This window comes from Micropterus salmoides, unplaced genomic scaffold (assembly GCF_014851395.1).
Source record: "Micropterus salmoides isolate LMB-PRFRI ecotype aquatic unplaced genomic scaffold, ASM1485139v1 Ms_hic_scaffold_9, whole genome shotgun sequence".
NCBI lineage: Eukaryota > Metazoa > Chordata > Actinopteri > Centrarchiformes > Centrarchidae > Micropterus > Micropterus salmoides.
This window is the reverse complement of record NW_024044681.1, coordinates 4,331,764-4,344,970: the sequence shown is the minus strand read 5'-3', so window position 1 is coordinate 4,344,970 and position 13,207 is coordinate 4,331,764. Positions and strand designations below refer to the sequence as shown.

Below are 13,207 nucleotides of genomic sequence, written 5' to 3'. Positions count from 1 at the left end.
GGTGCACTAGCAACAGCAACAACAACAATAATAATAATAATGCTTTTCTTTCTTTACAACCAAAAATATGTTTCTGAGCCTAAATTCAAAGTTTTACAAAACAAGGGAATAAACCAAGATACGCTGATTGCATATGTCACAGTTTAGTCAAGCAGTGAAGGATGATGGGGGATTAATTCAGGGGCTGCGAGCAGGGTTTGTAGTTTCCCTCTGAAACGTAGGGCAACTTCTGGTGTCTTTACAAATAAAAAACAACCAAAGAAATCCATTTCAGCCGTCCAAGAAACCAACGTATCCGCCGTTTCCTCCCTGCAAACTTTAAATCCAGCTGAGGGGGCGAAGCGTCCACCAGGTGAAGCTGGAAAAAGGTCCAGGTGAGGAGAGTCACGGCGTGTTCTCTAAGAAAGGGATTTACAGTTCGTCTGGTCACCGCTGGTGAAACGGTGACGCTGAGAGAGAGAGAGGAGATTCATTTTCATACCAAACGTGAGCTGTGTTTCCACAAACCAAACTCTAAAAGGTTTTCTTTCACTGTGAAACGCTGAAACACAGACAACGAGTAACGTGGTGTTAACAGATCACACACTGAATACTGGATTCTGTCTTCTAACGATCATTACTGATCATCATCTCCTGAAATATTTACCCAAATATTAGCTTCCGACAGTTAGCCTAGCTCTGTGGAGTTTAATAAACGTTTAATCACAGACAGAATTTGTGAAACCTGTTTGTGGATTTTAGTTACGCTGCTGGACAAACTGTCAGAGTGAAATTAGGCTCCATCCACACTCCTAAGCTTAAAACTTTCTAAAACAAAATCGATCTGCGCCCACCCCAGCGGAGTTAATAAATTACAATCACGTGACCGCTCACGTGCGTGCCGGTGTAAACAGGAAGCAGATTGTCTACTCTGCAGCTGCAGAAGAAAGTTCTGCTAGAGAGGAACGCAGAGCAGCGACGGTGAAGAACCACAGCAGAGATTTCTCTGCCTGGAGCGACAGCGAGGTGGAACACGTGAGGACAAAGACGCGGTGGCGGCGGGACACAGAGTGGGAGTCGACGCAAAGTCAATACGGAGACATGCAGAGGACGAGTGTAGAAGTTTTATTTACACAGTACAGCAGCATCGTGCTTCTGCTCTGACTGACTGATCAGAGCCAATCAGGAAGCCAGACGTGACCTGTCGGCACGAACACGCTACGTTTCAGACTGCAACGTTTCAGGTGGATTCAGTGTTTTATTAACGTAGCAGAAGGTCTGAGGTTTAAAACAAAGACGCAGGAGAGTGGGTGGAGCCTCAGGGAAAGCTGCTGCGCTGCTCTGATAATTCATTTAATCATTCCATTCAAAAGACGCATTAAATTGAACGACTCCTGCTGTGCGGCTGTTTTTCATGTTCATAATGACAAACTGCTGGTAGGTCACGTCTGACCACTAAAGCTGAAGACATAGGTACGGTGCTGGGTAACACAGTGTAATAATATGATGTGAGACCGGTCATTCCTCCCTTAAACAGCCGACTGGTTATTTAGCAGTTTGGCTAACTCTGGAAATAAGAAGCAGCTTCCATCAGCTTTGTTTCATGGGGAGAAAAGGATACTGGCTTCAGTACATTTAACTTTTAAGGGGGGGGCACGTTGCTTTAGACCTGATTCAAGTACAATAAGAAAAGAAGAATAAGATCAGGCACCGGGTGCGTTGAATAAAAGCTCCGGAGCAAAGACACAAACCGTTTTGACATCAGTGTTTTCCAAGATGGCGGTTCTGGTGTGTTTCTGCAGTCAGCTCTGACAGAAAGGTCAGGTAAAAAACGAGTATGTACAGAGTCAGGACCGGGACCTGATGCGCCGCCAGCCGTGGTCAGACCTGCATGCAGAGGAGCGTTCCGGAAACACGCCGATCCATGCACTCAAACACAACATGCTGAGAGGTTCCTTCTTCTCCCTCTGCGTCACAGCTGCACATACAAAAAGCTCCAAATCTAAATCAGCGGACTAAAGGACCAGCTGCTCATTCTGACACGGACCTTTTCTGTAGCCCTGATCCAGAACTGGTACTCACAGTCCTGGGTAGCTGGTGATTTGGTCAAATAAAGATGAGTTAAGGAAGTATAAATACAAAAAAAATGTTTTTTTATAAAAATAAGTAAATAATAAGTAGTAAATGATAAAACAAAATGAAATCAAAAAAAGTCAAATTAAAACATTTAATAAAACATACAAAACAGTCTCAATCAAATCGTCCAATTTTACCGATCTGTCCGCCTGTCGCTGGACTGCTTCTTGCCGACGTCCACTATACACGCAAAATCTCCGGCTTTTCCGAAGCGTGTCTATGTGACGTCTGAGCATGAGAACAGGCTGGCTGTCAAAAGGACATAAATGTTGACTCGGGACCTGTTTTGTTTAGGGTTTCAGGACGCGTTGGCTCCTGGTCGTTGTTGGTTTTGGCCCAGGTAAAGATTTTAAGACTCTTAAAGACTGAAGGTCAAATACGTTTGAAAATGCAACCTGCTGCTGGATTTAAGGTAAGAAAACAATAGATTTTCCCCTTAAGGTTTGCGCAGTGAACACCATGTGACCCAGGGATTGGATGCTGAAAATATCACAGAATAGTGACTTTTAGGAGGAAATTCTCCATCAGTCAGGTACAGCTGGAGTTTGATTGAATAGCAGTGCTGCAAGACTGCTGCAGGGACTATTGTCTTGTTTCCACCATAAGAATGGATAAGAGGAATTAGTTAGATAGCCAGCCACGCGTTTTGAACAACCTTCCCATAATTAATCTTGTCTGTGAAGGTTCTCAGTCATCCAGGTCACAGTTATCCAAAGCAGGTTAAGTCCAGGGCGACTGGACTTGGTTGAAGACGTTTCGTCTCTCATCCGAGAGACTTTTTCAGTTCTGATTGGCTGGTAGGGAAACTCAGCTGTTTATCCTCTGTGCGGTCGATTGCCAGGATCGTGGCAGCGACGGCTTCTACATCCGAGTTGCGAAGCCGTCGCTGAACAGAGGAGGGGGTCTAAAGCTGATAATACCAAGGGCAACTTTTTGAGCAACTCGGACTATGTACTATGCACGGATAGTGGCGTGGCGCACTCATTACCATTGACGGGAACATTGCCCAGCAACGTTGCTCTAAATGTTGCACCATGTATCATCTGCTTAGGTTGCCTCTTACAATGCGGTCCTTTCATCACTTCCCAGGAAACTCAACAAGCATTTCCTCTTGGCCTCAGGTGAAGACGCCAACGATGGTCGTTCAGCCTCAGAAGGCTCTAACAACCATGACGACTGTCGTTACTACAGGAACACTAACGAACCAGCGGTATCGCCGACGCTAGCTAACGACTACACTGAGGTTAAATAGCTGAGTTTCCCTACCAGCCAGTCAGAACTAAAGAAGTCTCTCGGATGAGGGACGAAACGTCTTCTGATATCTTCAACCAAGTGCAGCTGCCCTGGACTTTAACCTTCTTTGCATTATGAATCTTCTGAGCACCGGACCAACTGAAATTTTAATGAGAAGCTGTCCAGGACTGTGATACAAAGTACGACTGAATCAGGGCTAATAAACCCAGAGACAGGTGAGATGTTGGGTAAACTGAGAGCCTGGCTCAGTGAAAGCTAACGTTGAAAGAAAAAAAACCTACTTCAAACTGTCTTAGCTTGGTTTTAGATGGTTTTCTTTAAAGAGGTGGTTTTCTGCTCATTTTCAGGTGTAAAATCCTATTTAGGGGTTGTACCAGAACAGGTACAGGAAATCAGACAGGCTTGGAGTTGTTGGAAGGTGATTTCTTTCCTCTCTTGGTGGAGCTAGGCTAGCAGTTTCCCTCTGCCTCCGATCTTTGTGCTCCGCTGGACTAAACACATCTGAAACTGTAAGATGTTACCAGAACAGTGTGGTTCCCAAAATGTCAGACATTCCCTTTAACCTGCAAGACTGAGTAATCTAGCGTCATCTTTGTTTGTGTTTTAAGACATCAAATTTAAAGACATAGACAAGACTGGAAAAATAGCAATGGCGACGCTTGAAATCAGTCGTCAGCCAAAGTGCCACCATTTTCTCTTTTCTGAAGTTTGACTGCTGGACACAAATCCTTCCTAGAAGACGAAAGAAAAAAATTGCAATCCAAGGCGGGTTAGCTGAGTTTTAGTGCGTACAGAAAGACGTTTTCCTCCGTGAGAGCTTTGCTAACCAGTCACGTCTATCGTGGACTCGTGATCCAACCCCTCCGCCCATCTGTGGTGCGGGGCCATCGACCCCTGATCCCTGACCCCTGATCGTCCTGCTGGGTGGGTTGTGTTTCTGTGTTGGTGCAGGACGGTGTTATCTAGAGTGCGGACACCCGGACGATGTTGGCCTGGGAATAGTTGGTGGAGCCGGCTGAGTCGTTGCCTTCACGCGTGGTGCCGTGCGGCGCGGGCATGCTGATGATGGCGGCGGTGATGTATGGCTGGTCACAGTTCAGAGGAAGTGTCTCCTCAAATTTGGCGTTCAGGCTGGATCGACTGGAACGACTGCAGAGAGACACATGGATATGTAGAGATTAAATCAAATCAAGCATAGGTTTCACTAACAGGGGTGTGTAGAGGTCTTTAGGTGGGACTGAACCCCCAAAACCTCAGGACCCTGAGCACAGATTCGTACAAGAACTACATTCTGTTTTCTGTTGTCCTGTTTCTCTGTGACTCAGAGCAACAGGCCACGGACTAAAGAAGAACTGAGGAGTGTTGTTGGCGCCAACAAGGGGGCATCTACATCTCGCTCTTTACTGCTAACTGTGAAACATGGATCCACCACATGTTTGAATACTTTCTACACTCCAATAAATTTCATCTAATGCTTAGCAAATTTAATAAAAAACATTTTGGAAAAGCCCAAACAAAACCAAAGTCATGCAGGTGAACACACGGAGGAGCATGTCAGCTACGCCGTCACCTCTTTACTCACAACTGTAAATCCAGCTTTATTCCACATAATTTAGCAATTTTCTTCAATGAATTGTGCAACTGCAGCTAAATTTCCTGCACAAGTTGCTACCATTCGGCCGACAGGTGCAGCAGTTTGTGAATATAAATGCACTGGATTAGTAAAGATTAGATACATGGACATGTCATTTTCATTTGAATGGTACACAGAACCAATCAAACTATATTTGTTAAAAATGTGTTGAAAATATGATGAAGAGCAAACAGATGAGCAGAGTTTCAGCCATTACTGATACTGTGAGTCAGAGAGAAACAGGAGGAGGCTGTAATAGAGTCGGGCTGGTTTCCCAGCTGTCCATGTTTAGGAGAAAGTTCGCAGACCTCCCACAGCTGGACATATTCTGGATTCCTGCTCACTGACGGTACATGGGAATACACTGTCACATGATCTCTGGGGCCATGTGTTTATATACAGTATGTCTGAGAGTGTGTGGCTCAGGCTGTTACTGCTCAGAGCTGCATTTGATGAATATATATATATATATATATATATTTATATTTATATATGTTAGGTCAGGTTAGAGCAGAATGTCTCCTCCCCAGTTATTCTCTAAAACCTCATCTTTAACAAACAACTTGCAGATGCATTCAGATGCAGCTACTGAGCATCAGCAACACCGGTTTTGGAAGAAAATATGAAGTCGTCATATTTTCATAGACAGTGTATTACTGGACGAAGCCACCCCACGGGGTTGAAGCCGGTTTTACTACTACAGGGCTACTTCCTGTTGGCAGCAGCATGTACTGCGCATGATCGCGTAGCAAAACAGTGTTTTAAAGACGTAGAGTGACGGCAGAAACACCGTAGTTCTGGTAGCCGCATGGCTGCACAAACAAACGTTTCACGGCTCAGAGTGTTTGTCTGAGTCGGATGGTCTCTGTTTAATCCGCCCACCTTCAGGCTCACCTGCCAAACACCGAGAGCGTATAATCTAAGCAATAGGGTTACATCTCTCATGTGCGACAGGGTGTCATTTTGGGCCTACATGGAGCCCTCCACGGCTATTAATTATCCTCAATGATCACTAAAACCTCTTCAAGACCGTAACAGCCTTGACAATGGGCTCTAAAAGCTCTTGAAGGAACCCCTGGAGCCCCTTTAAACACCCATGAGACTTACTCAAGGATTACTAGAACTTCGTCAACAAGCTTTAATTCCTTGTTAAGGACTTCTGCAACCTCCTCAGTCATGTTTGAAAACTCCTGAAGTTCCCCTAAAACCTCATAAAGGGCCATTAGAACCTCTTTAGGTCCCTACAACCTTCACAGGCAGCACTAAAACCTACTCAACCCTAACCGACCCGTAACATCTCCTTAAGAGCCATTACAACTTCATGAAAGGACCCGTAGAACTTTCGAGACTTCACAATGACTGCTAAACCTCCTCAAACATCTTTGCAACCTTCTCAGTAAACCTCTGAAAGCTCCTTTAGGACTGATACCTCTACAAGAACCTCCACAACGTCCCTAATGACCTCTGTAGCCTTCAGAATGGGCTCTAAAATGTCCTCTGGTATCTCTTCAAGGACCATCAGAACCCCCTCGATAAAGCACCCTACAACCTTTATAAGGTTCTCTAAAACCTCTTCCAGGACCTCTGACACCTTCTCAAGGACCCCTAGGACCCCTTTAAACACATGTGGGGCCTACTTAAGCATCATTAGAAACCTCTGGCCCTCCTCCTCAGTTCATTCTTTCTGTCTCCCCTTGTTGGGTTTGTGTTTGCTACCTGTTGGTGAGCGGCCTCTCTCTGATCTGGATGGTGCTCAGCTCCTGGATGCTGCCCTGCTGACCCACAGACATGTTGGAGTTTGGGACGTTGAAGCTCTTCCTCTTCCTGCGGGTGCAGCAGGAGGTGAAGCCATGAGGTGAGGAAGAGGACGAGTCAGAGGAAGAGTGAGACACCTGCTTCACCAGAGTTACCTCCCTGCAGCTCGCCTCGTACGTCTTCTCGTCCACAAACTCGTGGTTCTGAGGCAGATAAGGTGGCAGGATGTTAGAGGACATCAGGACAAGAAGGTTAAAGATAAGATGAGAAAAACAACAACTAAATATGTACATTTATGAATGCTTTGTGGGTCTCTGTGTGTGTTTTATGTTCTCACCGTGGTCTTCTCCAGACAGTGCAGAAGGTGATGATGATGCACCTCGAACTTGGGATTGGTCTTACACACCATTGCCTGTCCTGCTTCCTTGGATGCCTTCAGAGCAACACAAATCACATGATCACAGTGAGCCCGCCATTGGACACACCTCCACCCCACCCACAACCCAGTCACAAAGAGTCCCACTGCCGCACACATGGATACCGGGATACTGTTTTTCTTACACTCTGCTGAAGAACCTTTCGTCTGTCCAGTTTTTCCTTCTCTCTGGTTAGACAGAAAGTGACGGATCGCTCACTGGTTCAAACTCAGGCCACCGACAACAGCTGCTTTATCACTGCTTCTCTAAAGGTGTTTGTGTTTCTGCTTGTTTGTTTTGACTCGAGCCTCATTTGATCCAAGAGAGCCACCGTACTCATAATGCTCTTTGGGTTAAGAGTGAATGCGACACAGGTGGGTGGACAGAAAACGCTCAGCTCAGGAGCTCTGGTATTGCCAAAGGACCAGTCCAACATTTTAAGAAGTGCGCTTGCTACCTGTCTTCCCCAGAATCAGAAAACGACCAAGTCCGTCATGGACCCAACTCCTGTGACTCCTGGGGACATTCAAGGGAGTGACACACCTCCCTCTTTGGAACCCTAAAGGAAGTCACAAACCAAGGACCTTCTCTGGGTCCTTAAAGAAGGACACAAATCGCACTCCTGGGGACCCTAAAGGAAGCCATGAACCTCAATCCTGAGGACCTTCTTAATGACAATAAAGTAAATCAAGAACCTCAGTCTTGGGAACCCTAAAGGAAGTAATAATGATTGGTCCTTGGGACCCTCTTGGGGACGTAAAAGGAAATCACAAACTTCACTCCTGAGGACCAGTCTAAGACTCCTGCCTGGGACACTACAGAAACTGACGCACCTCCAACTCCAAGGAGCGACACACCTTAATCCTAAGGGCCACAAAGGACGTCCTGATAACTCAAAGGAAAGTAATGAATCTTTATCCTGGGCGAGGTAACGTATCTTCCTACTGGCTTGCAGAGCTAAGGTCACCAGGAGTGAGCTCCGACTGCCTGCGTAGCTTAGCGTTTAGCTTTGTCCGAATACAGTATGTCCCAGATCTCTACTTTTTATTTTCGATCTTCTTATCTGACTCTGGGGAAGACATCAAACAAGCTATTTTCTCAAAATGTTAGACTGTTCCTAACAAGGTTGTAGAGCACTGCTTCGTCCACCACCACCTCTGTGTTACACTGACTCCGCCCCTACCGCGTGTTCGGCTGATTGACATGCAGCTCAGCCGGATCTCATTCCTCCACACGGTGATGGAACCAAAGACGCATAGTGATGATGTGATGAGCAGGACAGTTGAGCCAATGACAGGGCCAATCAAAATGCACAAGTCCAAATAAAACTCAAGGGACACACAGAGCAGAGAAGAAGAAAGGAGCTGAGACGTGGAGGCGGAGAGTGTTTGTAGACCTGAGTACTGGGTCATGCACAGGTGAGTTAGTGTGTCGGACTAACGCATGGCGGTTAACGTGGTTCTGTATTCTTCATGTGTCAGTGTGAGAGCAAAGCTGAGAGAGAGATGTGCAGAGGACGGACAGATGCAAGAGGGAAAGAATGACAGAAAACAGGAAAAAAAGTGAGTTAGTGATGCAGCCAGACAGACAGCCGAGTTAGACAGAGCCGGTTCAACAGTAACGTTTCCTGTTGGCCCACGATCAGTTTTAAAGCCACAGCGAACTTCAGAGGTCACCATGATCAGTTATACTGAGCGTCACCAACCTTCCTTTAAAACTTCTCAACACCGAACCCCTTGACCCTTCCCCAAGTGACATCCATCACCTTGAAAACGACCCCACAGAGCTTAAATATTTGAAGCTCAGTTACAACTGAAGTATCAACAAAGGTCCCTTCATGTATATTCAACCAAGTCAGCTAGTACAAACTGCTGTTGCAGATGATTCGTATAACTGTTTTCTCAAATCTAATCAAAGCGTTGCTGCTAATGTTTGTTACCAACAAGAAAGCAGCACCGGATTCATTGAGAATGCTGTCAGACAAAGCGGTGAAAGCACTGGACGGCAGTAGAGGAAGTGGTCCGGTCTGGTTTCGTAGTTCTGTCCATCTGAGAGCAGCGGTGAGCAGAATGAGGACACAGGGCACACGTCGCAGTTTGCCATCACTCTTCTGCCTGTTTACAATATAGTTGGGTTGGCTATGTAAACTTTGTAGCCCTCCATACTTTTATCCACTAAAAGGTATTGAGGGTTGGTATTAAGCAGGAACCTCTGGGTCTGAAATTGCAGCCAAAGCTGAAGCGCCTTAAACCTGCGTTCTCTCTGACAGCCAGCAGGGGGCGACTCCACTGGCTGCAGAAAGACGTGTGATTGTATAGAAGTCTATAAGTGCGTGATGCATGCTGGACTTAAAACAAGGCATGCTGGTTAGAAATTTTGTCCAACTTCCGCCGGCATTGCAAAACATCACCATGTCACATGACATTAAAACCTCGCGGGAGCAAGACGGCTGCAGGCGCCAAGTCCGCAGTTGCTTTTCCCCGACCGCACCAAGTTGGAACCACACTATTGCCTGGTCTCAGCTCACAGTAAGCTGCTGCAGGTAGAGTGTGTCCGACTTGACGGCACCCCCTGCAGTCAGATGCAGCTCATGTCAAGTTGGTGAAAGTCAGCCGCAGTCATCTCGAACGCACCTAGTAGCTCATCCAGTGCAATGCAGCTCTGCCATCATGTGCTGATTAGCAACAGGTCCATGCTACTGCTGAACCAGACTGACAAATAGAGACAGTGAGAAAGAAAGATGTGATGAAAACATCCCTGAATGAAGACAGAGAAACAGGCAGCATGAACAGCCAATCAGGCCCCGGCTCATCTATCATGCAGCAGCCTGCAGCATGTTAGCTCACAGCGCCACAAAGAAAGCATGAAATCAAAGGATGAAAAACACCAGCACCACCCGACGACGACGATGACTCCATTCCCGTGGTTACCTCATTGAGGTCAATCAGCAGCTGGCTGTGTTTGTACTGCAAATACGCGTTAGCCCCTCCGCTCTTCACCGCGCGAATTCTAGCGAGCCTGGTTTTCTGTTTGTGAACACACACAGATCCTGACTTAAAGGTTGGATTTCAGATTTGGGATTAATTGATAGATAAATGAATGGGTTGTTCACGACGTGAAGTCCTAAAAAAAGAATTTATATATAGTAAGTAGCGCAACCAGGATAATAACGTGCGAACAAAAGCGTTAGATCTTGCCTGACCGAGACAATAACTTGTGTCAGGCAAGGTTCAGTGAGTAAGTTTTAGTGGCATCTAGTGGTGAGGGGTGGGAATTGCAACCAGTGGCCCACGGTGTATTCAGGTGCTCCTCGGATGGTCCCCTTTCCCGAGTGCTGAAGTTGTTCTTCAGACTTCCGCGTGTTCATGAGCCCTTAAGTCAGAACGTGCAATCAACATGGACGCTGCTATATAAACAACACGCAGACGTCCCGTTCACTCTACACGGACAGCAAACTCACCGTACTCTTTACATGTTCGCAAAATGTGTTTGCACAATACGTGATTTTGCACAAATCAAAGTTCTGTTTACTTCTTTATGTCCCATTTATAGGGCCGGGCCAAAAATGTCATCACGGTAAAAACATTTCATATCATTTGATATCGATAATTATCACGATAAATCGTTATTTCTTTCAAGTTTAAAGGCTGATTTTTGCTCCTGAATGAAAATTGATGAAACCAGATGGTTGAGTATGTGGTGAAACGTTACTTTAGAAATGTGACACACACCAAACAGTGAATCACTGAACAAATCTGACGTAGAACATTCAAAACTATTATGATAAAATCTTTTTCAACAAATTTGATTAGTGAATCTTTTTTCAGCCCCTTTTCCTCAACAAAATAAACATTTTAATAGAAAAATTAGGTGCTAATTTGTTTGACTCAAATGAATTAAAAATTAAATGATTTATTGAACATTAATTACATTGTTATTGAGGCAAATTATATTGCGATAATTATCATTATTGTTTTATTGCCCAGCCCTGCCCATGTACACTTCATTTCTCTTTCTGCAGTAAAGATTTAAGGAGGGAAAAAAGATTCTGATTATTGTGATGCCACTGAAAACATGGATGTTAAATCGTATTTAGATCCTCCTGAATCTTACTCACTGAAGCTTTAGGGATGGCCTTTGTGCTTTTTGGTAAATGTTTTTTTTTATTACGTTTCATGATTACAAGCTCCACAAGATGTGTATACTGGTGAGAAAACAATTTGATATTACAAGATCCCAATTCATAATTAATTATGAGAGGTTATTTCGGTGCAGGAGAAGCTGCTCAGCAGTGACTCTGGTCACGTGATGTCGTTTTGATCCAGAGATCTGGAGCTCTTCGTTACAAGATGTGTTTTTGTTGTTAGTGTGAGATCCAGATCTGATAAATGGGATTTGATTTATTAGGATCCCCCATTTCCTGGGGTCATAAAGACATGATGAGCGAGAGATACGGATGTGGTTTTGAGAATTCTCTGTGTTGCCGCCTGCAGCAGCATCGTCTTCCTGTCCGTCTCCCTGCAGCACAAACAAACGCACAGCCAGAAAAGTGGTGTTGATGTTTGGAGGAAGCTCCGGACGACTTCCTCTCTTTTCTCCTGGGGATTATGCAGAAGCTCAGGTTTCTAAATTAAGATCAGACACGATCCTCTTTTGTCTCCTTAACAGGGTTTCTTCCACTTGATGAAGAGGAGATCTGCTGCAGTGAACACAGCAAGCCAGCCAACAACTGTACATTAATATTTAATCCAAACACTCTCACTGCCCTCGCGGCTCCTTCAACCTGTCAGGCCGACCAGACCTGTGCTGGTTCCTTTCCACTTTAGTCTCTACACGTCAGAACTGAACTATGGAAACACACACAAACATTTAAAGAGACTCTTCCTGAGTTTGAATCTCAGCTGAAGCTACAAACTGAACCGTGACCTCTGCTGATTCGGGGCGTTTAAACAAAGAGTTTGCGGTCGTCACCCTCTGCGCTCGTCTCTTCTCGGCCCTCTGGCTCTGGTGGTAGATCCGGCTGAAGTTGGACACGATGACGGGGACCGGCAGGGCGATGACCAACACGCCGCTCAGAGAGCAGACCGAGCCGAAGATCTTCCCCATGATGGTCTTTGGGACCATGTCGCCGTACCTGCCAGAGAGAGAGACAGCCGGAGGTTAGACTTCAGCTTTCACACCAGCTCACCACGCAAGGAAAACAGACTCGGAAGATAATATTTCAGAAAAATATTTACTGTATCATATTTGATACAAGAAAGTCAACAATCCAAGATATCATGTTTAATCCTGATCTTCACCAGTCAACATCTCCAAACTGCAGCGTTGTTACGTCTCATCCTCCGTTTGTCTTTTAAATGTGACGCTCGCTCAGACCCCCTGGCGTCGCTTTTTAACGCCCTGGTAACCCTTTAGTGTAATTTTTGTGCGAGTGGGGCTCCGTGGTCAAGTTAGCAAGAAGAAATATGCAATGGACTTTCAAAATAAAACTAGTGGTTAACATTGTGAAATGTTGCTGTAATATCTACGTGTCTTAACCCTTACGCCCTCCTCTGGACATATCGTGGCAAAACTGTACACGCACAATTAAACTGCCATAAAATTCACTTAAACCACTTCTCCCCTGCTCAAAACTACCAAACATTTAATCAGTTTCAGGATTTTAACCCTTTCAGTGCCAGTTTAATTATTTGAATTATTTCATTATTTATTGCAAAAACCACAAAAACTAAATGATTTTCCATAAAATAAATAGTAGGGCTGGGTCTTTGGTGGGGATTTGAATTATTTATAGCAGTTTTAGCCACGAAGGTGTCCAGAGGGTGCAAAATGCATAGAGAGAGTATAAATGACATGTGAGCGTAAAAGACACTGGAATTCAAAAAGTTTACAAAACAGAAGAAAATTTCATGCCACAAGCTGAGAGAGAAAAATGTACTAAATCGTCAGAGGCGGGCAGAAGGGTTCAGTTGAGTGACCCTAATTATGGAATCTCACTAAACATCACTGGCTCTGTTTCACACGGAAGAGGATC

At 45.2% G+C, this 13,207-nt stretch overlaps 1 protein-coding gene across 2 annotated transcripts; it reads right to left on the bottom strand.

The window, feature by feature from the left end:
* Positions 1 to 2,902: 2,902 nt before the first annotated feature.
* On the bottom strand, positions 2,903 to 12,640 carry LOC119895525 (potassium voltage-gated channel subfamily D member 2-like). Of its 2 annotated transcripts, none has more exons than XM_038708698.1 (5): positions 12,411 to 12,640; positions 12,145 to 12,307; positions 7,095 to 7,190; positions 6,719 to 6,960; positions 2,903 to 4,518 (listed from the first exon to the last, which is right to left on the bottom strand). In XM_038708698.1, exons 1-5 carry the CDS (start codon positions 12,452 to 12,454, stop codon positions 4,332 to 4,334), a joined length of 732 nt encoding a protein of 243 aa, XP_038564626.1. In that variant the 5' UTR covers positions 12,455 to 12,640; the 3' UTR covers positions 2,903 to 4,331. The 2 variants fall into 2 exon arrangements, with proteins under 2 accessions (XP_038564626.1, XP_038564627.1); XM_038708699.1 differs by having other exon boundaries at positions 12,474 to 12,637.
* Positions 12,641 to 13,207: the final 567 nt, after the last annotated feature.